Source organism: Helianthus annuus, chromosome 16 (genome assembly GCF_002127325.2).
Source record: "Helianthus annuus cultivar XRQ/B chromosome 16, HanXRQr2.0-SUNRISE, whole genome shotgun sequence".
Classification (NCBI taxonomy): Eukaryota; Viridiplantae; Streptophyta; class Magnoliopsida; order Asterales; family Asteraceae; genus Helianthus; species Helianthus annuus.
In genome coordinates, this window is record NC_035448.2 from 14144341 (window position 1) to 14167926 (window position 23586).

Genomic DNA, 23586 nt, shown 5'->3' on the forward strand with positions numbered 1-23586 from the left:
GCGCTTGTGCGGAAGCGCACATACAAGTTGGGCCAACCCCAGCACCGCACACCCCTGCCGATCGTATTTTACAATACGAAGGCAGGGCGCGTTCACGTCCAGCTTCGAGAAGCAGACGTGAGGACCGCGGATCATCTTACTGTTCGGTCCACACAATCAACGAGGATGATTCCGCATACGAGTCCCACACCAGGGGACCAGTGCATACCCGCTTAGGTCCTTATGTTGAGAACAGACGACGGTCTGCATCCCGACATGGCTCTGGAATTCAGAGCCGGTTGGGCCCACAACCATACACCGAAAGGTATGGTCGTACCGACCCGGACGACCGTACATATTGTGGGGATTCACATGACACCTGCAGCAGACCGGGAGGACGCAACTATGTTCCTCCCACTCACCCCCGCAGTACATACCTCAGGGCTGCAAAACGCCCTGAGAACCAGCCCTATAGGCCGAAAGCTGCGGCCGAAAACTCTAAATTCGCCCCGCGAATAGCCCACGCCTATGTCACCACAACAAAATTCCCATTCAACATTGGGAAATATAGTGGTTCATCCGACCCGGATGACCACATGAACATTTTCATAGGCGCAGGGTGCAACGGCCAGTGGGACGAACCCACTTGGTGCAATTTTTTCCCCCAGACCCTTACGGGTCTGGCCAGGGCTTGGTTCGATTCTTTACCAGTGGCATCACTGGACTCATTCGAGGACTTTCATGCCAAGTTTCTCGCTCATTTCCGCCAGCAACGACGTCACACGCGTGACTCGTTGGACGTCATGAATATCTGGTGCAGAGACAACGAATCCCTAGAAGCATTCGTTGTCCGATACAATAAGGAGTGCCTGGAAATAGGCGACGTGGCAGATCAAATGGCACGGAACCATTTCATCAGGGCCGTGAAAGATAGGCAGATGGTTATGACCATCTCCGGCAAATAAGGCTTGCCTAAAAAATGGGAAGATGTCATGACCGCAGTCAAGACATATGCCCAGACACAGCGGTCCCTCAAACCGCATGTGACAAAGGCAGAACCCCAGGCCGAAACTTCCAACCACGGGTCCAAGCGTAACAATAAACGCAACCGGGACGTAGGAAATAGCGATATTTCCAAACCATACGTCCCGCGGACCAACCCGTTTGACCCGAGGAAACGCAGCCCTCAACGGGACAACCGGGCACCAAAGAAAGATTCTCGGGACCGTAACTGGACCGAGATCAACATGTTGCCAAGCGAGGTCCTTCTTGCGGACCCGCAATTCTTGCGACCGGCCCAACCGATTAAGTCCAAGAAAAATCAGGACCTCACACTCTACTGTGAGTATCACAAGGACTCGGGCCACACCACCAACAACTGCATCAGTCTCCGGCTGGAGATTGAGCGGGCCTTAAAAGAGGGGAAACTGCAACACCTTTTGCCAGGTGGGCAAAAACCCACGAAGCGCATCACCCCTCATGGCGAAGGTACCTCCTCCGGAAAGAGAACCATGTACGTGGCTTCCTCCCACATGATCAAGGGAGGCAAAGGTAGGCCGCGCAAAGCGGTGAGAAGGCCGGACAATGACTGGAAAGACGAGCAAGTCGTCTTTCCAAAAGTCCGAGGCGGACCGCGCGATAGGCGCGCCGTCGTTATTACAGGCCAACTGGCACATTACTGCACCGAGCGTCTATTCATCGACCCGGGCAGTACTTCTGACATAATCTACGAACAATCCTTCAACCAGTTCGACCAGGAGGACAAAGATCGGTTGCAAGCAGTAGATTACCCATTGGCCGGGTTCGCAGGGGAAACTGTCTTTCCCATAGGCCAGATCACTTTTCCTGTGCGTCTTACCAGCGGCAGACACACAAGAATAGAAGAGGTAAACTTCATGGTTTTACCTCACACCTCCAGATATGACGTACTCCTTGGGAGAGAATCCCAAGGTGATTTTAATATGATTACATCCGTCCCCCACTCTGCTGTCGGTTTTCCAACCGAATCGGGGGTCGCGAAAATCTACGCACGAAAAGACGTCATGATGACGGACGAACTACGTCCGACCAAGGTCGCAAGGCCTACCCCCAACAACCAACCAGAGAAATGGGTTCTCAACGCGAGATACCCAGAACAAAAGGTTACATTGGGTCACGCTTTGTCCCCGACCACACATTGCGAAGTGATTGCAGGGGGTCCCTACCCTATGTGTAGGGTCGGGTTCGGGTTTAAAAAACCCGGATTTTCTAATACCGAGCTCTGGTTTTTTTCGGCTTTGGGTCCGGGTTTTTGGTACACCTCTAACCAAATCTACATGGACTCGGTCTAAAGAAACGTGGGCTGCTACTCTAAGATGAATTATGATTCGTTGCAACTTGCAACTTGCAAGTGGGCTTCAAAATAATTAATTGGGATGATTGAGCCCGTTATTGGTTAATTTTTGGGCTACTCATGGTGTGGGTCGAATTCGAAACAACAAAAGTCGTTGCAAGTGGGCTTCCAAATAATTAATTTAATTGGTATAATTGGTATGTGAAGTGAAGGGAGGGAAAGATGGAATTCTTCGGTAATTACAATGTTTTGTGAGACGACCACAATGTTACATGGGGAAAAGTAGTCGCCCACACGAAACTACTTGAGGAGCGACCCATCAGTTACGCGGTGGGGGCATTTCAGTAATGATGAGCCGATTCTCATCGATAGACAACTGTACGCCAACCCCGTTTAACTTTCTACTTTTACACATACATTAAGCTAGGTGGAGGAAGTTTTTAAGTTACAGCTGGCGTTATCTCAATATTGCCTTCCACATGGGTAACACGAGCGGAGCCCAAGCTCGCCTCGCTTGAGTTCAGCTCGTTTACTCGAGCTTAGCTTGTTTCAACCTTTATGTCTAAAGTTTGAGCTTAGCTCTTTACTAAACTTCAAATTCGTGCTCAGCTTCTATTCATTAATTTTTACTTTTGGTTATACTCACAAAGTTATTATTCAACTTTGGTGATAATTGGGAAGATGCCACTTGATTGCATACACCAATATGTGGATGTAGGGCTGTAAACGAACCAAACATTCAGCGAACAGTTCGTGAAACGTTCGGCGGGAAGTTCATTTATGTTTTTTCGATAAGCTTAACGAACGAACACGAACAAAAAATTTCGTTCGATAAGCTTAACGAACGAACACGAACAAAGGTGATAGGAGTAAAACCCCGTATCACCGGTTCAAATAAAACGGTAAAATAAAAGATAGATCTACGGTTCGTTTTGGATACAGATACACCACCAAAACCAACAGTAGGGCTGCGAATCACTCCCGAAGATACCGACGGTGCCTCCAACGAGGAAGGTGCGGGCGCAGGTCTGCGACTCGTCAGCCCTGATGGCCAAGAACTTACATATGCCATCCGCCTCGATTTCAAAAGCACAAATAACGAGGCCGAATATGAAGCCCTACTGGCAGGACTACGTTTAGCAGTCAAACTCGGCGTGCAGCATCTGGAAGCACACGTCGACTCTTTGTTGGTTGCAGGACAAATACGCGGCGACTATACCGTAAAGGGGGATATCATGATCCTCTACCTCGAGCAAGCCCTGCAACTAACATCCAAATTCGCTTCGTTCAATATCCGACATATTAATCGAAGTGAAAACAAGTCCGCGGATGCACTATCAAAACTTGCATCCACCAGCTTCCAGCACTTGGCAAAGGAGATACGCATCGAAATTCTGCAAAATCCTTCGGTACCCCTGCGCCAAGTCAACGTCATTCAATACGGTACAACATCATGGATGACACCTATTATCGCATATCTGCAATCAGGTGTGACCCCCGAAAGCAAATCAGAGGCACGCAAGCTACAATACAAAGCGTGCCATTATCAAATGGGAGACGGTATCTTATACCGCAAATCATACCTAGGACCACTACTACGATGCGTCAACCCCCAGGATGCCACATACCTCATCCGAGAGATACACGAGGGCATATGTGGCATACATGCTGGACCGCGCATGGTAGTGGCCAAAATCATGAATGTCGGGTATTACTGGCCCGGCATGCACCTGGACGCCGTCAAAGAGTTGCGCAAATGCATCGACTGTCAACGTCATGCTCCAAAAACTTTGCGGCCAAAGAACAACTTAGTCCCCGTCACAACCGCATGGCCCTTTCAGAAATGGGCAATTGACGTTGTGGGACCTTTCCCTGACGCTCCGGGTGCGGTCAAATTTATCATAGTAGCGGTTGATTACTTCACAAAATGGGTAGAAGCAAAACCGCTCGCCTCAACCACTGTTATGATAACAAGAAAATTCATTTGGGAACACATCATCTGCCGTTTCGGGTTACCAATGTGCATTGTCACCGATAATGGCACCAACTTTGCTGCTGACGAATTTCAAAACTAGCTAAAAGAACTACACGTTAAACACATATTCTCATCCGTGGCACATCCGCAAGGAAACGGCCAAGTTGAGAGTATCAACAAAAGCCTAGTCGAGGGCATTAAAGCAAGGTTGGGAACAGCCAGGCGTGGCTGGGTCGATGAACTCCCAAGTATCCTATGGGCTCACCGTACTAGCCCAAAAACAAGCAATGGGGAAACACCCTTCAGCCTAGTCTTCGGTTCAGAAGCGGTGATCCTCGCGGAAGTAGGTCTCCCCTCTCCTAGAATGTTGGCTATTGAAAAACTAGACAACATCACAGAACGCAGGATCGATTTGGACCTCTTAGAAGAAAGGCGCGAAAACGCTGCCATCAACGAGGCCAAATATAAATCCAAACTTAAAAAGTACTACAACACGCGAGTCCGCGTTTGTACTTTCAATCCAGGAGACTACGTCCTACGCGACAACGAAGCATCTAATGCTGAGCGCCCAGGCAAACTTGCCCCCAAGTGGGAAGGACCCTACCTCATCAAAGAGGTCTTAGGAAAAAGCGCATACAAATTACAAACGTTAGAAGGCGAACCTATCGCACGAACATGGAACGCACAACAGCTTCGACGCTGTTATATGTAAGCCATGTTCCTACATTTTCTATGTAACATAGTGGGCCGCAGGCCATTGGCAAATAAATAAATAAGCAATTTTATACATTATTGTTTGTTACTACTATTACAAATGCGTGTTCCACTTTGCGGTATCCCAAAAACAGATTGGCAAAATCTTCATTCGCGATACCCATACAAAGTGGTAACCACACACAAATATTGTAATAGGCCAGCAAAAGGCAAAAAGACTTGCATATTTATCCGGCCGGATAAACAAGTTTTTTGTTAACACTTAACACAATTCCTGAGCCCAAAAAGGCAAACAATGGAATTGACGCGTACTCATACGACAAAGGTATGGAGTATACTTGACCCCATTCACAAATGGGTAGAGTTCCGGATATATAAGCTTTTACAAAGCTTACACAATTCTAAAACCCTAACGGGGTAAATAACAGAATTGACGCGTACTCATACGACAAAAGTATGGAGTATACTTGACCCCATTCACAAATGGGTAAAGTTCCGCATACATACGTTCAAACATGCAAGAATTAAAAACACTTGTACAAACTGAACAAAAAACTTTATATTCAAAAAATTCAAGCACCCACGCGATGCCTAATGGATTTACATAAAGTTCCTAGTATATACAAGAGGAAAACAAAAAGGGGGCGCACTTGCCAACCTAAACCCTATTTCGTACCGCTGGTACCCGCGTTATCTCCAGCACCACCAGCGGGATCTTCCTCTTCTGCATCGGCATAGAGCATCCGCAGCCGGTCAACGTAGTCCGCAGCCTCTAAACAGTCGTCCAACTTCTCCACACAAGAGAGGGACGTATCATAAAAGGAGGCTACGGCCGCGTTCAGGCGACCTTCGGTATCCACGTCCCGAAAACCGGATCCCTCTTCGATAACACCGCCTATGGACATGACGTTCATATGAGAAATGCAACGATTATAACCAGCTTTAAAGCCAGCGTCACGAGCACGCTGCTTGACCAAGTCCAAACCAGCTGCGGTTTCAGGAGCATCCATAATGGCCTGAACAATCTGCAACACAAGGATAATAAAGTCAGCATATGGTCAACCTTTGGCTCAAACATCACAACATACTTACACGCGCGATGCCATGACTCCGCATCCACTCGCGATCAGCCTCCAGCTGGTTAAAAGAAGATGCCAAGGCATCCTTGGCCTCAACAGCAGTGTTAGCTCGCTCTTCTGCTGCAGTCATGCGGGCTGTGAGGTCAGTGACCGCGACCTCCCGGGTCTGAACCTCAGCCTGTTAAAGAGCAGAAAACAGTTTAATCAGTAAACATTTTCAAAAAGCAGGGAAATATAAAACAAAGGTAACAAGTCATACCTGAAGGCTGGCAACAACTTTATCCAAACGAATGCGCTCAGCATTCGCCACTTCAAGAGCCTTGGACGAACGGCTCTCCCTCTCTTTAGCCTCCTCCAGGGCCTTCGTAGTACGGGCCCCTGTTTCCTTGGCCTCTTCCAGCGCCTTAACAGCCAGGGCCTCTGCTTGTTGCGCTTTAACCGCAATTGCCTCAGCTGCAGCTTTCTCCTTGCCCAAGGCAACGTTCGCTGCCTTGGCATTCGTCAACTCCTGACGAGCACGAAACAGATTGTCATTCTGCTTCGCCCAAGATTCATTCCACTTATTGCGCTCATTGGAATACTTTTCATTCCAACTCTTGCGTTCATCAGAAAGAAGTTTGGCAAGAGTACGAACCTGTTTCAGCTGAGCAGTGGCAGCCCACTCCGAGGTCTGCTTCTGCTTTTCAAAAGCAGCTCTATCCTTCTCAAGCTGCTCCGCACCCGCACGAGCAGCCTTGACCAACTCTTCCGCTTCGGCCTGCAAGCGGGCAGCTTCATCCTCTCTGCGGCCTAACACCTTGTAGTCTTCCAAAATAGCGTTAGCCACTATGGAACTTCCTACTAGCAAGGTGGAGAGTTGATTGATGCGCAACTCACGGGGGGCGGCACGGGCACGTTCCACTTCAAAGGGGGTGCCCAAACCACCCAGAATCTCCTTACACGCAGAAGGGTCGTTGGAAATATCATCCCCCTGCATAACAGTCCAGAGGGGTCGGTGATAAACAGTACTTCGACCCTGGGTATAGGTGCGGTAATAATACTCCAATTCAGACTCCCCAGGCTGAATTGGAGGCCCATCATACCCCACACCACCGGCAGACGAACCGGTACCCTTCTCACCAGCAGAAGACTTCTGCGGCTCAGCATCATGCTGCCGCACCTCAGCATCAGATTTCTGCTTACCACCATCTGAAAACCTCAAGTCCAATCCATCACCCTCATTAGGAGAGATCAGATTGTCAGAGGAATCCACAGTGTCGAATATTTGGTCAGCAGTCTTTTCCACCGTCTTCTCCATGGTGGGATCGCGAACCGGCCCAACAAAAGGGGCCGCAGGCTCCTTGGGCACAACAGGCTCCTTCGGTACACCCGCACCCCGCAGCAGCGGTATGCAGGGGAGACGTAGGGAAGTCAAAGAAAGAATAACCTGCATCTTGGGATTCTGCAACACAAAGAGCAACAATTGTTAATCCAACATATTGTACATGCAAAACAATGAAAAGGGATATACTTACCAGCAGCAACCGCAGGTTTCTTTTGCGCCGGAGCAGCCCTTTTGGTCTGCAGTCTCCGACGCTTTGGTTCACCACCACCAGCAGCCTTCTGCTCTGGTCCTCTTTTCTCACCAACAATGGGGGAACCGCAGCAGTTCCACCCGCAGCCGCACCACTACCTATAACACCTAAACCCTCAAGGGTGTCAGATACTACCACGTAATCGGTATATCCGCGATAACAAGATCGATAGGTACATGCGGCTTCAGAAACTGAAGAAGGGGCAACTGAGCCTTCAGCCCTCCCCTTGCCACGACCCCGCGTGGTCTTCTTCACCGGTTTTTTCTCCGCATGCTTTTTGGGGATGCGCTTCTCAAACTTCCCCAAATCCGCAAGGACAGCTGCATTGAAACAATCAAGAAAACCAGTCAAAAAGATAAACTGGACAAACAGATGCAACTTACGACATACCTCTTGCGTCTCCCGGCACAGGGGCTTCCAGCATTGCGCGCGTCGGTACGCGGAAGTTGCTAACAATTTCTAGGTTGAAGCGTTTCTTCAGCTCAACCGCAATAAGCTCAACCCGGCCCTCGAAATCGGGCTTGAACATTCTCCACAAGCCAACCGCATCCACTGATACAACACATGCATGCAGGTTACTACAAGGCTTAGGAAATAAGAAAAACAACAGAGAGTAACAAACTTACCACCACTCTTTTCCCGCAAAACGGGCCTTGCCTTCCTATCCGGTCTAGTGAGCATCATCCGCAACACCCACAGCTGATTGTTATCCAACTTCTTGAGTTCAATAGGCCGCAACCTAGAGAACCAATCCACAGTCTTTGCGGTGGCAACAGGAATATCTTCATCAGAAACTCCAACGTTGACATTCCTGAAAGACATGCTGGCATAGACCGCACAGGCTTTAACATAGAAGAATTTCTTCTTCCAGCCTGTCACACCCTTAGGAGGCGTCATCAACTTCAAGCTCCCATGCCGTTGAGTAAACGAGAAAAAACCAGTGTTCACCGTCAACTGGTAGAATCGCCGGAAATTTTCAACTGTAATGGGCAAGCCATGGGCACGGAATGTATATTCAAAGTTCCTGATTCGGAACATTCCAAAGGGACTAAGTTGGGAGATATGGAGATGATAATACTCCAACACCTCCGCAACGAACACCGTCACCGGCAACCTAAGGTTGCCGTCGTTGAAAAAATCAGCCCACAAAGTTATATAACCGGCCGGAGCATCGGCACCGGTATCCCCCTCTTGTGGGTAGGTGGCATCCCACTCGTCGGCCAACTGAACAGTGATCATCAGGGTTTTAAAACCACCTTTCGACTACTTCAACACCGGTAAGCCACCACCGGCAACATCCACGTCGTCCTCGTCATCTTCATCAGTATCCACTACAGGTTGTTCAGGGTTTTCACCCTCCACATTATGTGGATTTGACGGTTCAGCCATCAAGAATATAAAAGATGAACACTAACAACCTCACCGGAATTTTCAACAAATATCGTCGGAGAAGAAAAAGGAAAGGTTTCTCTCACCGGCAAATTTTTGAAATTTCGAACAAGTGAGGGGAAACCACGAACGGTTTCCCCTTATATACCCATCGCAATTAATGCGGAGGGAGAAAACGAATCATCACGTTCAAAAAGAACGAATTGCGCGACACCACGTGTCAAGCGTCGTTTTCGCTAACGGTTATCACGCGCGCGTGGCCGCCCACGCGCCTGACATAAGAGACGTTTACACTCTTTGCTACAGTGCATTTAATGCCTCGGGCAGTGCAAACGTCCTTTCATTTCAGCACATGCCAGAAAGATCTCACCAACTTCCACCAACTCACACGTGAGATCAGCCACGTATGCAACAAAAAGCGACTACCTTATCCAATTACAAGCGGCATGCGGTTTCTCTGGTATACCGCACCATAACCCATACCGCATATCGTTTTTTTACATACCCCTAAAAATAGGCAAAAATATATATCTCCACACTATAAGGGGGTATAATACCTTTCCGCACTACCCACGAGCACACGTGGAATATGCGGAAATGACACACACGAGCCCGTTCAGGTGTGTCAGATACTCAGAACCAGCGTTGTTCTTTGGACTGAACCGCATCTCAGATACAGGTAAACCGCATTGCCTTCATTCTCTTCAAGCTTCAAATCCCTCCTGTCCGGTTCACAACCGCAGAGGGTACATGAACACCTTCTTTAACTTGAAGAAGGAAGGGAATGTACGCGCGCGCACATCAGCAACCCTGACTCCTGAACCTTCAAGAGCCACATCCGAGCAACACACCCGTTTCGAGCGAATATGGGAATGCAAAACCGCAGACACTCATGAGTCACTGCGGACATAACCATAACTTCCGGAAATGGTTGCTACGGTAGAGCCACAACTAACTCCACATCGAGGGACGAAACTACTCCAAGGAAAACTCCTCGGTACTGGAGCGGGAAGGAAGGTGCCTAAGGAAGAGATGCGGACAAGATCCCTAATGATCATACGAGCCCTTGTCGAACAACAAGCGATCGAACAAGCGGTAACAAGTCTGCTTATGACTTTGTTACCCTACTTGTACGTTGGATAGAATAAACAATGATGGGCATTACCATGCCTATGATCATGTTTATTTGACCGTTATCCAGAATTACATTGTTCGACCAAACATGGCCAACAATGACGCAAGTGCCCAACGTTGCTCCTACAACCGGGGCCAACAATGTCAAGCAACGAGGTAACCGCAAAGGACGTGCGGTTACTTGAGAGCTAATGGGAAGAACATGAACACCCCACGAACGGAATCATCATTAGATATCCAATCATGGGAACACAATGCTCTCTTCTTCATTCACCACTTCAAAGGTTGGGTCGAAGTTTGTGCACACCTTCAACCACATCTCAAAGATTGGTTCGAAGTTTGTACACTTCCTCCAACTAATTCCTACAGTTGGTTCGGCACACCAACAGGTGGCAACCAGCCAAAGGCTGAGAATTTCGCATCAGACGAAACATTTCACCGGTACGGAAGAGGCGTCAAATGACCCTTCCAGACCTCCAGCTTGATCTACAAACAGAAAAGACCATCCACATGGTCTAGGATCTTCTCCAGACTCCAAACTACCTTCTAAACACCATAGTCCAGTACTCCTCCCACATACAACTTGTATGTGGCAGCAACACTAGACTGGGGGGACTTGAAGGGGTATGGTCCCAGATCTCGCGTCAGCATCGACCGCGAGTGACCATTACCCTTATCAAAACCCCCACCAGTTAACAACCTACTTGTGCCCATGCGAGAACGCATCGACACAAGGGGTGAATCCAATCTATCTAGTAACGAAGGAGGACTTACATGGAACATGACAACGGTAGAGTGATGCGCCATAGCATCACATCTGGTGTATGAAAACGGAAGTATTCACAGCGATGCGGCCTCGCACCGCGTCCAGTGAACACTTCTATCAATACAAGGAAGTTGGATAACAGCAACAGTCACCACAGGCGACGATGCGGCCAGCACCGCATCTCGCGTATTTCTTGATCACTAGCAAGAGACGCGATAACATCAGATGTTACCGCAGACAGCGATGCGGCTAGCACCGCATCCTATACGCTCAACAAGTGGGACTGACACCACAGTGCAAGTGGAACCAATGGCAGTCACCTGTCAGATCTACGGAAGCGACAGACTGACGTGGCGTCGTCTCAACGGCCGACATGTCTGACACACCTGCAAAGGTGCAGCATGCCGTCAGTCTATCCATCCACCTCCTCCTTCACTCCTCGGCTATAAATACCAACCCCAAACCAGGTTTGAGGTATCTCTTCACAACTCCCTCACTACTACTACAATCTTACTTTGCTTCCCAAGCATACTACTGATTCTCATGCCGGAGAGTGGTAACAAGGAGCACCCCCCACCCCATCCTCCTTGTTACGAGTCACGGTTTGTTTCCTTGTGCAGGAGATCAACCCACCGGTGATCCAGCCAACGATCCTCGAGAGGAAGGGATTAACCCTTCTTGACGAGACCAGTGAGTTAACCCTGCCCGGTTAACCATTGTTTCATCAGCGGCGTTGTTGGTGAGGCTTGAGGATTTCCACCGACATGGGGGCAAATGTGTGGGTGAAGTGGGGACTCTTGATTGGTGGATGTAGTTTAGGTTTGTTTTGATTGGTTGATGTTCATTTTTTTTATTCTCTTCCACGCAACTTTTCCACCATGTGCTTTTTTCTCCACGCCACTATGCTGACTTGGTTGCCACGTATCGCTCCATGCCCTCCCTTCAAACCACTCCACATCGTGTAGTCTTAGGCCCCTTTTTCCAAAGTTACAAGTATTCTCAAACCGATACTTGATAATCTTAATTTTCATGGGTGCATCTAGGGCTGTAAACGAACCGAAGATTCAGTAAATAGTCTGTGTACCGTTCGACGGGAAGTTCGTTTGCGTTCGTTCGTTTAATAAACGAACGAACATGAACAAGAAATTCGTTCGATTAATTAAATGAACGAACATGAACAGAGGACTCGTTCGTTCAAATGTGTTCGTGAACGTTCGGTAAGGTGTTCGTGACCGCGTTCTTAAATATTCGTTCAGTTATGCTCATTTATTTTGGTTTTTTGGTGTTTTAATTAAAGATTTTTGCACTTTCATACATTTTATCTAAACTTTTAATATTCTTTTATTTTTATTTGTTTTATTACCCTAAAAATTAAACTCATTATTTCCATCTTGTTTTTGTATTGTTACCTTTTCTTTCTCATTATCACATCTACGAATATAGTCGATCTCCGTTCCAGCGTTGCTCTCTCCATCACCCACCTTTAGCCTTCGTTGTCTTCGCCAAATTTATTTGTGTTCATGAACCGTTCGTGAACAAGCTCATTTCCTTAATGAACGAACACGAACATAAAATCTTGTTCGGTAAGTGTTCATGAACCGTTCGTGAACATGTTTATTTCCTTAACGAACGAACACAAACAAAGGCTTGTTCGTGTTCGTTCGATTCGTTTACAGCCCTAAGTGCGTCTAATAAACTACAATATATTTCTTCTCTTTTTAGCTTAATCGTATTCGTTGAGTTCATTTACACCCCTAGATGCATCTAATAAACTACACTATATTTCTTCTCTTTTTATCTCCCAAACGCTTATCAAACTTTTCTCTTATTGTATTTATCATGAGCATGAAGTTGAAGTCTTCTTTTATTTTTTCAATTAATGTAAATCAACAATGACTTCCAAACTTCTTTTAATTTTTCAATTAATGTAAAGATTCTTTTAATTTTTCAATTAATGTAAAGAGTTAAATGCCCGGATGGTCCCTATGGTTTTGTAAAATAACACATATAGTCCCTAACTTTTGGAAATTACACCGGTGGTTCCTGTGGTTTAACAGTTTGTTACTCGGATAGTCCCTGGAATGGATGGGGGTTAGCTTTCTTCGTTAAGTCCATCTGAAAATATTTATTTACCCCTTGTTTTTATTAAAATATAAAAAAATCACACACATATATATATAAGCGCGCGCGCACACACACACTCTCTCTTTCTCTCTCTCTGGAAAAAGCCCACCACCACCTACTGTCACCAGCACCACCACTGCCACCACCCTCACACCACCATCCAACCCCATTCACTCTCTATTCCCCTCTGCATAAACCTAAAATCTTCCCCTCGTTACCGCACCGGATCCAACCCCTAAACAACACAATGGCGAGAGTAGATCTCGATGGAAACGTCATAAAGCCGATGACGATATACATGATCGGTGCCAGAGGATTCATCGGCTCGCATTTATGCAAGAAGTTAATGTCGGAGACGCCGCACACGGTGTTGGCTGTTGATGTGTATAATGATAAGATCAAGCATCTGCTTGAACCGGACTCAATTCCGTGGAATGGACGTATTCAGTTTCATCGGTTGAATGTTAAGAATGATTCTCGCCTTGAAGGACTCATTAAGTGCTCCGATCTGGTAATTTGTTTGTTGTTTATTCTTGAATTGTTGTTTTGCAGTGCGTATTTTGTTGTTTCAATGTTTTATTAGTTAATTGCATGATTAAGTTGGTTGATAGTTGGAGATTTGTTAATGTTAGTTTATTCTGGTAATTAGTTCATCGTTTGTTTCAGATGTGTTGTTATCGAGTAGATATTTTGTTATTTCAGTGTACTGGAATGTTTGTGTTCGTTTGGAAGTGATTCTTCATGTTTTATTAGTTAGTTGCATGATTAAGTAGGATTTACCAGGTGGTGGCAGGTGGTGGTGGCAGTGGTGGTGCTGGTGACAGTAGGTGGTGGTGGGGCTTTTCCTAAGAGGGAGAGATAGAGATAGAGATAGACTCAGAGTGTGTGTGTTTTTTTATATTTTAATAAAAGCATGGGGTAAATAAGTAATTTCAGATGGACTTAACTGAGAAAATTAACCCCATCCACCCCAGGGACTATCCAAGTAACAAACTGTCAAACCACTGGGAGCATTGGTGTAATTTCCAAAAGTTGAGGACTATAAGTGTTATTTTACAAAACCACAGGGACTATCCATGCATTTTACAAAAACACTCTAGGGCAGGAACCTACTAGACAAGAACCTATAATGACTTCCAAAACTTTTGTAGTTTTACGTTTAAATATTTCTAAGGCCATTAACATCGATGTTCAAATAATCAACAATTAATCAATAAATATTGGACGAAACAACATGGTCCAGCTAAAAGAAGATGAAAGTTGAATATCTTGAAAACTGACTACTAAGGTTGATAAATAGATCGGGTGTCAACAGCTAAACGAAAACTGAAGGACAAAGCAAAAAAGAAGCTCTACAATAGAATCAGTAGAAGGTCTAAACAAAATAATCAAGTCAAAATACACATTCAAGGATAAACGAAGGGTGTTTAACTTAAGCTTCACATTTTATATCACTCAAAAATGACTAAATTTTAGAAAAACTTATGAAAACATTCTTTATTAACTAAAACAAATATAAAAAATGATTAAAGGACTAGCCAATCCTAGTGCTTTCTAAGATATTCACCAGTCAAATGTTTAGGGTAATTATTAGTTGCATTTAAACATTCAATTTTTATCTCATATCATGCATTTAGTGCTAAGTGCTAACACTTATTTTAGTGGAACAAATTCTACTTTGGATCGTTTCTTTTATGTTTTTGTAGTTGCGAAGTGATTGCAGGGGGTCCCTACCCTATGTGTAGGGTCGGGTTCGGGTTTAAAAAACCCGGATTTTCTAATACCGAGCTCTGGTTTTTTTCGGCTTTGGGTCCGGGTTTTTGGTACACCTCTAACCAAATCTACATGGACTCGGTCTAAAGAAACGTGGGCTGCTACTCTAAGATGAATTATGATTCGTTGCAACTTGCAACTTGCAAGCGGGCTTCAAAATAATTAATTGGGATGATTGAGCCCGTTATTGGTTAATTTTTGGGCTACTCATGGTGTGGGTCGAATTCGAAACAACAAAAGTCGTTGCAAGTGGGCTTCCAAATAATTAATTTAATTGGTATAATTGGTATGTGAAGTGAAGGGAGGGAAAGATGGAATTCTTCGGTAATTACAATGTTTTGTGAGACGACCACAATGTTACATGGGGAAAAGTAGTCGCCCACACGAAACTACTTGAGGAGCGACCCATCAGTTACGCGGTGGGGGCATTTCAGTAATGATGAGCCGATTCTCATCGATAGACAACTGTACGCCAACCCCGTTTAACTTTCTACTTTTACACATACATTAAGCTAGGTGGAGGAAGTTTTTAAGTTACAGCTGGCGTTATCTCAACATTGCCTTCCACATGGGTAACACGAGCGGAGCCCAAGCTCGCCTCGCTTGAGTTCAACTCGTTTACTCGAGCTTAGCATGTTTCAACCTTTATGTCTAAAGTTCGAGCTCAGTTCTTTACTAAACTTCAAATTCGTGCTCAGCTTCTATTCATTAATTTTTACTTTTGGTTATACTCACAAAGTTATTATTCAACTTTGGTGATAATTGGGAAGATGCCACTTGATTGCATACACCAATATGTGGATGTAGGGCTGTAAACGAACCGAACATTTAGCGAACAGTTCGTGAAACGTTCGGCGGGAAGTTAGTTTATGTTTTTTCGATAAGCTTAACGAACGAACACGAACAAAAAATTTCGTTCGATAAGCTTAACGAACGAACACGAACAAAGGTCTCGTTCGTTCAACTGCGTTCGTGAACGTTCGGTAATATGTTCGTTCGTGTTTGTTCGTTTATGTTCGCTCGTGTTCGGTTTTTTATGTTTATTTTTCTAAAAGTTTTAATGTTTTATTAATTTTTTTACTTTCCCTATAAGTATTATTTCCCTCTTTTTTGTTTACCTTTCCCACCTTTTTTTACTTTCTCGCCTAATTCCTACACTTCAGTACACTAATTATATTAAAAAATTAGTAAAAACTAATAACCCATGTGGCTTTAACGGTGCCTTTTTTAATTTTCAAAATTAATGTTCATTTGTGTCCGTTTGTGTTCGTTTGTGTTCGTTTGCGTTCGTGGTTAGTGTTCACGAACTGTTCGCGAACAACCAAAATTCTTTAACGAACGAACATGAACACAAACTTCTGTTCGTCATGTGTTCGCGAACAGTTCACGAACATCCAAACTTTTTTAACGAACGAACACGAACATAGCCTTGTTCATGTTCGTTCGGCTCGTTTACTGGATGCAATATAACATCCACTATCCAACTTTTTTTCCTTGGTATATCTTCGCATGTGATATATTTTGCTTTTCTACCCTTATTGTATTAGTTGAAATACAAAACAAGCCTTATGGTTTAATTTGGATTTTAATAAACCTTATACTTTATAAATTTATTTAACGAACTATAGTTTATAAACTCAGTTATTCTTTTCCATGATAATATTTTATGGTTCGGTCAAAGTTTGGTGAGTTAATATGCCATAACGTGCGTGCGTGATTCAATGTTTTTACATCTATTTTTTTTTAGGTTTAAATGTCTCGTCACAATGCACGGGTCCTAAGTACTAGTTTTTTAATTCAGCTGTTTTGTTTGTATTATTTATTTATACATATGATTATATTTTATAAGTATTTATTATAATAGTTTTTATATATATATAAGAAAGAGAAATTTATTATTTTGTTATTTTATCATAATTTTATATATAAGAATAAATATTATGTAATTGTATATTTATTATATAAAAAACTTTACATATCGATAAAAATAAGCTTTCTGAGGCTAGGTTAGTTAGTTCGGTATGTGAAGCTCGGACTTCATCTCGTTAGCTTCAATCTAGACTCAAACTTGTTTAAGTTCGACTCGTTTCAAATTTAGCAGGCGATCTCGAGTAGCTCTTGAGCGGAGTAACCTTTGATCAAGAAGAGGTGTTCCCTAGTGATGTTGGTGTAGATGTATTTAAAGAGTGTTGTGTAAGAACAGAGTTATGATCTCTCATGGTACCTAAATCCTAATATGTTTTGAGATAAATTCTTAGTTAAGGGGTTTCTGTAAAGGAAGTCTTTTTTATGAAATTTAAAAATCAGAATCTTGCATTAGAAATTACAATTCATCAACAATATAAGAAAGAAAAAAAAAGTTGATATAATCAGACAATATTAAATAACAAAAGCTTGAATCTTCATTCATCTTCCTTCAATATCTTCCATCTTGGAGAACAAAGGAGACCCCATTACCACACCTGAATCATCATTTATAAGAATACTAACATCACTGTCACTATTCTTCTTCATCTCATCTTTCTTCATTGATTCAGAAGCAACCATCTTCATCTTCTTCCCTTTGCAAGTATCATCATCTTCTTCAGGAGGATCAAGCTGCATAGATGCATCTTGAAGTTGCAAAGCAAACTCCAAGTTCCATAACACATCTCCCATTGAAGGTCTATCAACACCATACTCAGCTAAACACTTTTCTGCTGCTTCAACATATTTGATCAGTGATTCTGAGCTTATACTTTTCACTATTTTAGGATCCACAATGGACTCAATCACACCCTTTCTTTGTTTATGCATTGCCCATTCTGCTAAATTCACTTGTTCTCGCGGTAATGTAGGATCGAGAGCTGGTCGAGCACATAAGATCTCGAAAAGAACAACGCCGAATGAATATACATCGGATTTATCGGTTAGTTGTTGCCTACGAAAGTATTCCGGATCAAGATACCCGAAACTACCCTTTACCGCGGTGCTGACATGTGTTTGGTCCAATGTGGGCCCGGTTTTTGATAACCCGAAATCGGATACTTTGGCGACAAAATTGTCGTCCAGGAGGATGTTAGTGGTTTTTACATCCCGGTGGATTATGCCATGTGATGATCCACCGGTATGTAGGTAGTGCAGCCCACGGGCTGCACCGATGCTGATCTCGAGGCGTTGTTTCCATGTCAATGAAGGGAGGGCGGGTTTGGATCCGTAAAGGTGGTCACGAAGCGGGCCGTTTTCCATGTACTCGTAAACGAGAATCATTTCATTGTTTTCATCACAATAACCGATCAAGGACACAAGATGCCGGTGTCTAAGCTTGGATAGTAGCTCGATTTCGGTTTGGAATTCATTGATGCCTTGAGAAGACCTCGGGTTTCCTCGTTTTATAGCGAGTTTCGTTCCTTCTTCTATCTCGCCTATATACACTTTCCCGAACCCACCAACACCTATTACCGCACTTTCATCGAAGTTCTTTGTTGCATCCCGAAGCTCGTTGAAACTAAAAGATCGGCTTAGGCCGACCTTTGAAAACAAAACGCTCGAATACCCGTTTTTGCTCTTGCTTTTACTCGACAACAAACTACTACAATAACTCGCGTTAAGGGGAAGAAACCACGATGTAAAACTATTTCCACCTTCGTCCCATCCCCTAGCCTTGTTCTTCCTCCGAACAAGGCTAAAGATAAGCACTATAAGCATAACAACTCCAATGGCAATTCCAGCCGCCTCAGCAACAGTCCTGGTGACTCTCTTGGACCCACCAGGACTGTTGCTGCCAGATGAGAATAACCCATCTAAACTCCCCGCGGAGTTGCTCATCTTCATGATCTCCAACCCATTCAATATGGCATTGGGGGTTGTAGATTCAAGATCCGACGGTCCAACCTGGACTCGTATCACGCCATTCGAGACGCTTGACGCGTTTACAACAAAATCTTTGTAGTAAGCCATGGCTAGGCCCGAAGTGAGGCTCGATAAGTCAAGCCCGGACACCCCGGTCAACCCATTAACATACACATTAAAATAAAGAGAGTTCAAACTTGCACTCACAACATCACAAAAATGCAACCTAATCAAGTAGTTAAACCCCGGATCAACATTCATCTCCCATGTGAGATTAAAATTCGGAACCGAGACACCCGAATCCGCCATCGAAGCCGCCGATGAATAAACCGAATTCGGAGCAATCAAAGGGGTGGCTCCGCCTACCGGATACTTAACACCACTAGGATCAACAACAACAACTTTGTTCCCTTTTGGAAACATCATGTATCCATGACTATCACTCACCCAAGTTCTCGACAACGTGTCGTTTTTCGGGGTTATATTCGGCCCGCCAACGTTAACTCTATGCACAACTTGAAGGTCACAACCCAACACTCCACTAAAAACTCCTGGAGGAGACAGGGCAGTGGCGGATTCAGGAACTAGCTCGTTAGGAGCCGAAACAAACTCAATACCATTCACAAAAGCAAATGATTTCTTCAAAGGCGAAAATGTTAACAAAAAGTTGTCATTGGTTACGTTTACAATATACTCTTTAAAATGAGAGTTTTGTGAGGCTGAGAAGTCATGAAGAAGAGTTAGACCCTCCGTTTTTACGCTAAAAACCGCGGTTGTGAGGTTATAATCCGGGTGATGGAGAGGGTAGAAGTAAAGGCGTAAAAAATGGCGGCCGGGTTGATACACGAGGAACTTATAAACCGATTCGCTGTTGAAGATCCTCGCGGTTTTGTATAATGGAAGAGATGTGTTCTCCGGGAGGGTATTTGAGGTGGCGAATATGTTTTCGTCCGTGGACAAGAAGGAAACGGATTGCGGGTCGGATTTGAAGGTCCGTCCGTCATCTAGGATGGTGTTTTGGGGCGATCCGCAGTCGATGAGGTAGTTGTCCGGAGGGATGAACCGGGCATTGGTGGAAAATGTGTAGAAGATGATGAGTAATAAGGTGAGGGAGGGTGTTGGTGACTTGTTTCCGCCTCGCATTGTCGCGGTGGTGGGCGGCAGCTGCGGTGGTGGTGGTTGAGAGGAGGAAGAGTAGGGTTGAATGATCGGAATTAAAGAAATGGTGGTGTTGAGAGCATGTTTAGGAGAAAGGTGAACGACGTGCAATATTGTAGTGTGTTTTTTAGTTATTATAAAGTCTCAAAAGAAGACTTTTGTTTCATGAAATTCTATTAATATTATCTTAATTCAAGTGTTAATCAAAAGAAGACTTTTGTTTCATGAAATTCTATCAATATTATCTTAATTCAAGTGTTAATATTTTAACTAAATTTATTTTTTTTTATTGGATTTTTTGTAACCGGTGATATAAGATATTAAGACGGCATGTGAATGTGGCCCCGAGGGATAAGTTAATTTTACGTAGTGAGAATGATGCATTAAATGGTATATATAAAGGGTTGTAAACGAATCGAATGATTATTTATGAACAAGATTATATCTGTGTTCATTTGTTAAGGAAATGCAGATTTTTGTGAACTGTTCGTGGACACACGTCAAACATAAGCTTATGTTAGTGTTCATTTGTTAAGGAATATTAGTTGTTCGCGAACACTGGTCACGAATACAAATGATTGCAAATGAACACAAATGAACATTAAACTTAAAATAAAAAAAAACACCATTAAATGAAAAATCATGAATTCAAGAGACAAGAAGTCTACGACAAGTACTGTACGATAAATCAAATTTTTCTAACTTAAGAAATAAATATCTAAATTTACTTGACATATCCAAAAATATGTTTTTACTGTCCAATTTCTTGATATGTCTAGATAAGAGTTTATATTATACTATTTTTTAAATATAATTATTAACTAATATTTAGGGGAGAAGTAAAAAACATTAAAAATATTTAATAAATTAACATACAAAAACGAACGAACATGAATAAACGTAACCAAACATATTACTGGGTTCACGAACGCAGTCGAACGAATGAGACCTTTGTTCGTGTTCGTTCATTTAGTTAATCGAACATAATATCTTGTTCGTGTTCGTTCATTAACTAAACGAACGAACATAAACGAACTTCCCGTCAAACGATTTACGATCTGTTCACTGAATGTTCCATTCGTTTACAACCCTATATATCTAGTTAATGAGGTCAAATAGAACCAAAGTAATTTTTTTTTAATCGTAATACAATACTACGCGAATAAAAGCTGATCTAAAAGTTGGCATAGGGGCTGTTTGGCAACATCTGAATGATTAAGTGCTCAACCAGTAAGAGGTCTGAACCATTAAGTGTTGAACTAGTAATAGGTCTGAACCATTAAGAGCCTGGATAATGTTTAGCCGTTCAAAGGCAAATGTCTGTCCAATTCAGATTAGAGGTCTTAACCATTCAGACTCTGTATAATGCTTAACCATTCAGAGGCAAGTGTCTGAACCGTTCATACATCTGCTCGTGAAACAAACAGTGTGAACCATTAAGTGCTGAACCAGTAAGATGTCTGAACCACTAAGAGCCTCATTAAGAGGTAAACAAACAGCCCCATAGTCTTATTTGTACTAGTTGGAGTGTTGGACAAAGAAAAACCATAAAGGAAGGAACTTCAAATGAGCAAAACTTGTTAGGAGAGGAGTTACGAGACCCATAAACGAGGCCCATAATGAGTGTACGAAAAAGGTTTTGACGAGCCAGATCATGTGACATACGCCATAGACGATTTGGCACAAATGTTAGAGCATTCACATTCAGACCACCAAATTGTGTGAGATTGTCCTTCATATTATAGATAGTGGTTATGATGAGTTGTGAGTAGATGAGAGAAAAAAATGTTTTTGTTTATGTGTAAATATGGAAAACATTGTTCACCTTTATATTTTTTTAATATTTTTAGAAAGTGGTTGTGAGTAGATGTGAGAGAAAATGTAATAATAAAGGTATTATAAAAGTATTATTATTTTGAAAAGAATGTTTTAGTGTAATAAAAAGAAGAGATAAATGTTTTAATCTATATATATATAAACATGATAAATAAGAGCTGATGTGTCATGATATAAGGGCTTGGAAAATGATGTGGCATCACCATAGGCACTCTAGAATTTGGTTTTGGCTCCAAAATTTCGGGTCTTTTTTTCTTTATATGGGCAGACACGGGATCCGGATTTTGACCCGGGTATATATTGTTTCTAAACTCACGGCTTCTTCCCCACCACACAAACCCTAATTTCATTTTCAGTTAGCTTCATCTCTGCCGTTTCTTCTCTACCTCTCTATTACGTTTGTGAATCAGTGGTAATGGTACACACAATTGTTGATCGCTTTAATGACTGAACCCTAAATCTCCTAAGATCGATTGTTGTGTATCTTCCTGTATTCACATCTTTTGTTCATAGTTTTCGATCAACGAAACAGGTAATTACTTATTCTAATTTGCTCTGATTAATTCTATGTATCAATTTTTGTTTCTGTTTGCACTAAACCTCTTCTATATAATTGAATCCTAAATCTCCTAAGATCGATTCGTTTTCATACAAATATAGATTCTGGGCTCAGATTTAATGGCGTCTTGAGTTACTCTTCTTTGTTGGAAAAGTGCACATATCCGTGTTATCTGGTACATCTCAAAAAGTTATGTTTTACGTATTCGAATGAAAGTTGCGTTGTAAGTTGTCCGTCAATTGTTGATGAAAATCGATTAAAATGCTCAGTTGTGTAGATATTAGGTTTTTAGATGTGTAATGTGATGTTTATAAGTAGGGTTTCATATCTAAATGAGGGTGTATGGATGTAGGTTTAAAAGTGATTATTGTTGTTTCAAAGTTCAAGGATCTTAACAGTCAGTAAATTAAAGTTAGAGATGGTTCTCCAAATTTGGGTTTTTAAAAGTTAGAATCAGAATCAATTTTGTAAAACAATACAAAGTTCATCCAGGTATATCATCGAATGTTTTGACGTATTTGTAGGTTTAATTTCAATTTTGAAGTGAAGAGCTATGCAAATCGGAATCCACTTCCAAGTAATCTTCTTCCTGTGATCTTTTGTATAATGGGTTTAATTTGTTTTATGTCATTTTCTTTGGTTTTAGGGTTTATAAATCAATCATCATTTGAAGCTTCATCCGGGCATTTTTGCAATGAAGAGTTATGCATGTCTTGAAGTTGGAAATGTGACTTCTGATCAACTATTAAAATAAATAGGTCGACTAATAATCTTTGCAACCTTTGCTGTGAGTATATTGGATTTTTGTTTACTTTAGAGTACAAGTTCCATAGCCTTTATACGACTGGTCTACTGGTAGTCATTTTCTCTTTTGGTATCCTCATTACTTCAACGAGGACTGGATGCATTAGGTTTTGGTGTTATAGTACAGGTAAATCATACGAGACTTATATCTTAATATAACAATTCATGTGCCTTTTAATATTGTTTTAGGTAGAACAATTTTTTTATTTACATGATTTATAGGGTCTTTGTTTTCTAGGTAATTTTAAATTATATATTTCTTATCAAAAAGATTGAAAGCTCAATAAAGTTTTTGTGTCTTTTGGTCATATTTTCAATTATATATGTAACTGGTCACATGGATTCAATAAAAACACTAGCCTATAATGAAACATGTCAAGTGGGTCAGTGTCACACCCTGGGTTTGCGGAAGCGTGGTTAATTTGGTGTGACTTCTTAATACCATAGCTTAACCATAACAAAGCTATATGAATAAAAATCATGCAAGATCATCCATTAAGTTTTGAAAACCAAATACAATACCATTGTTTTAACGGGGACACGCCCTAACAACCATAAC

The 23586-nt window shown here is 42.7% G+C and overlaps 2 protein-coding genes across 13 annotated transcripts in view; one reads left to right on the forward strand and one right to left on the reverse strand.

Annotated features, from left to right (window-relative positions):
* Positions 1 to 17150: 17150 nt before the first annotated feature.
* On the reverse strand, positions 17151 to 19869 carry LOC110916777 (probable receptor-like protein kinase At5g61350). The gene has a single exon (XM_022161444.2). It carries the CDS (start codon positions 19811 to 19813, stop codon positions 17246 to 17248), a length of 2568 nt encoding a protein of 855 aa, XP_022017136.1. The 5' UTR covers positions 19814 to 19869; the 3' UTR covers positions 17151 to 17245.
* A 2125-nt stretch (positions 19870 to 21994) lies between these two features.
* Positions 21995 to 23586, forward strand: part of LOC110917927 (signal peptide peptidase-like 4) — a 76756-nt gene continuing 75164 nt past the window's right edge. For 6 of the 12 annotated variants that reach the window (XR_002580951.2, XR_002580952.2, XR_004884892.1 and 3 more), the window contains exons 1-2: positions 22323 to 22398; positions 22748 to 23154. The gene's annotated coding sequence lies outside the window, so the exon portion shown is untranslated. Of the gene's footprint in view, positions 22197 to 22322; positions 22399 to 22747; positions 23155 to 23586 lie in introns of those variants that run through there. The other 6 variants (XR_004884888.1, XR_004884886.1, XR_004884887.1 and 3 more) reach the window with 6 other exon arrangements.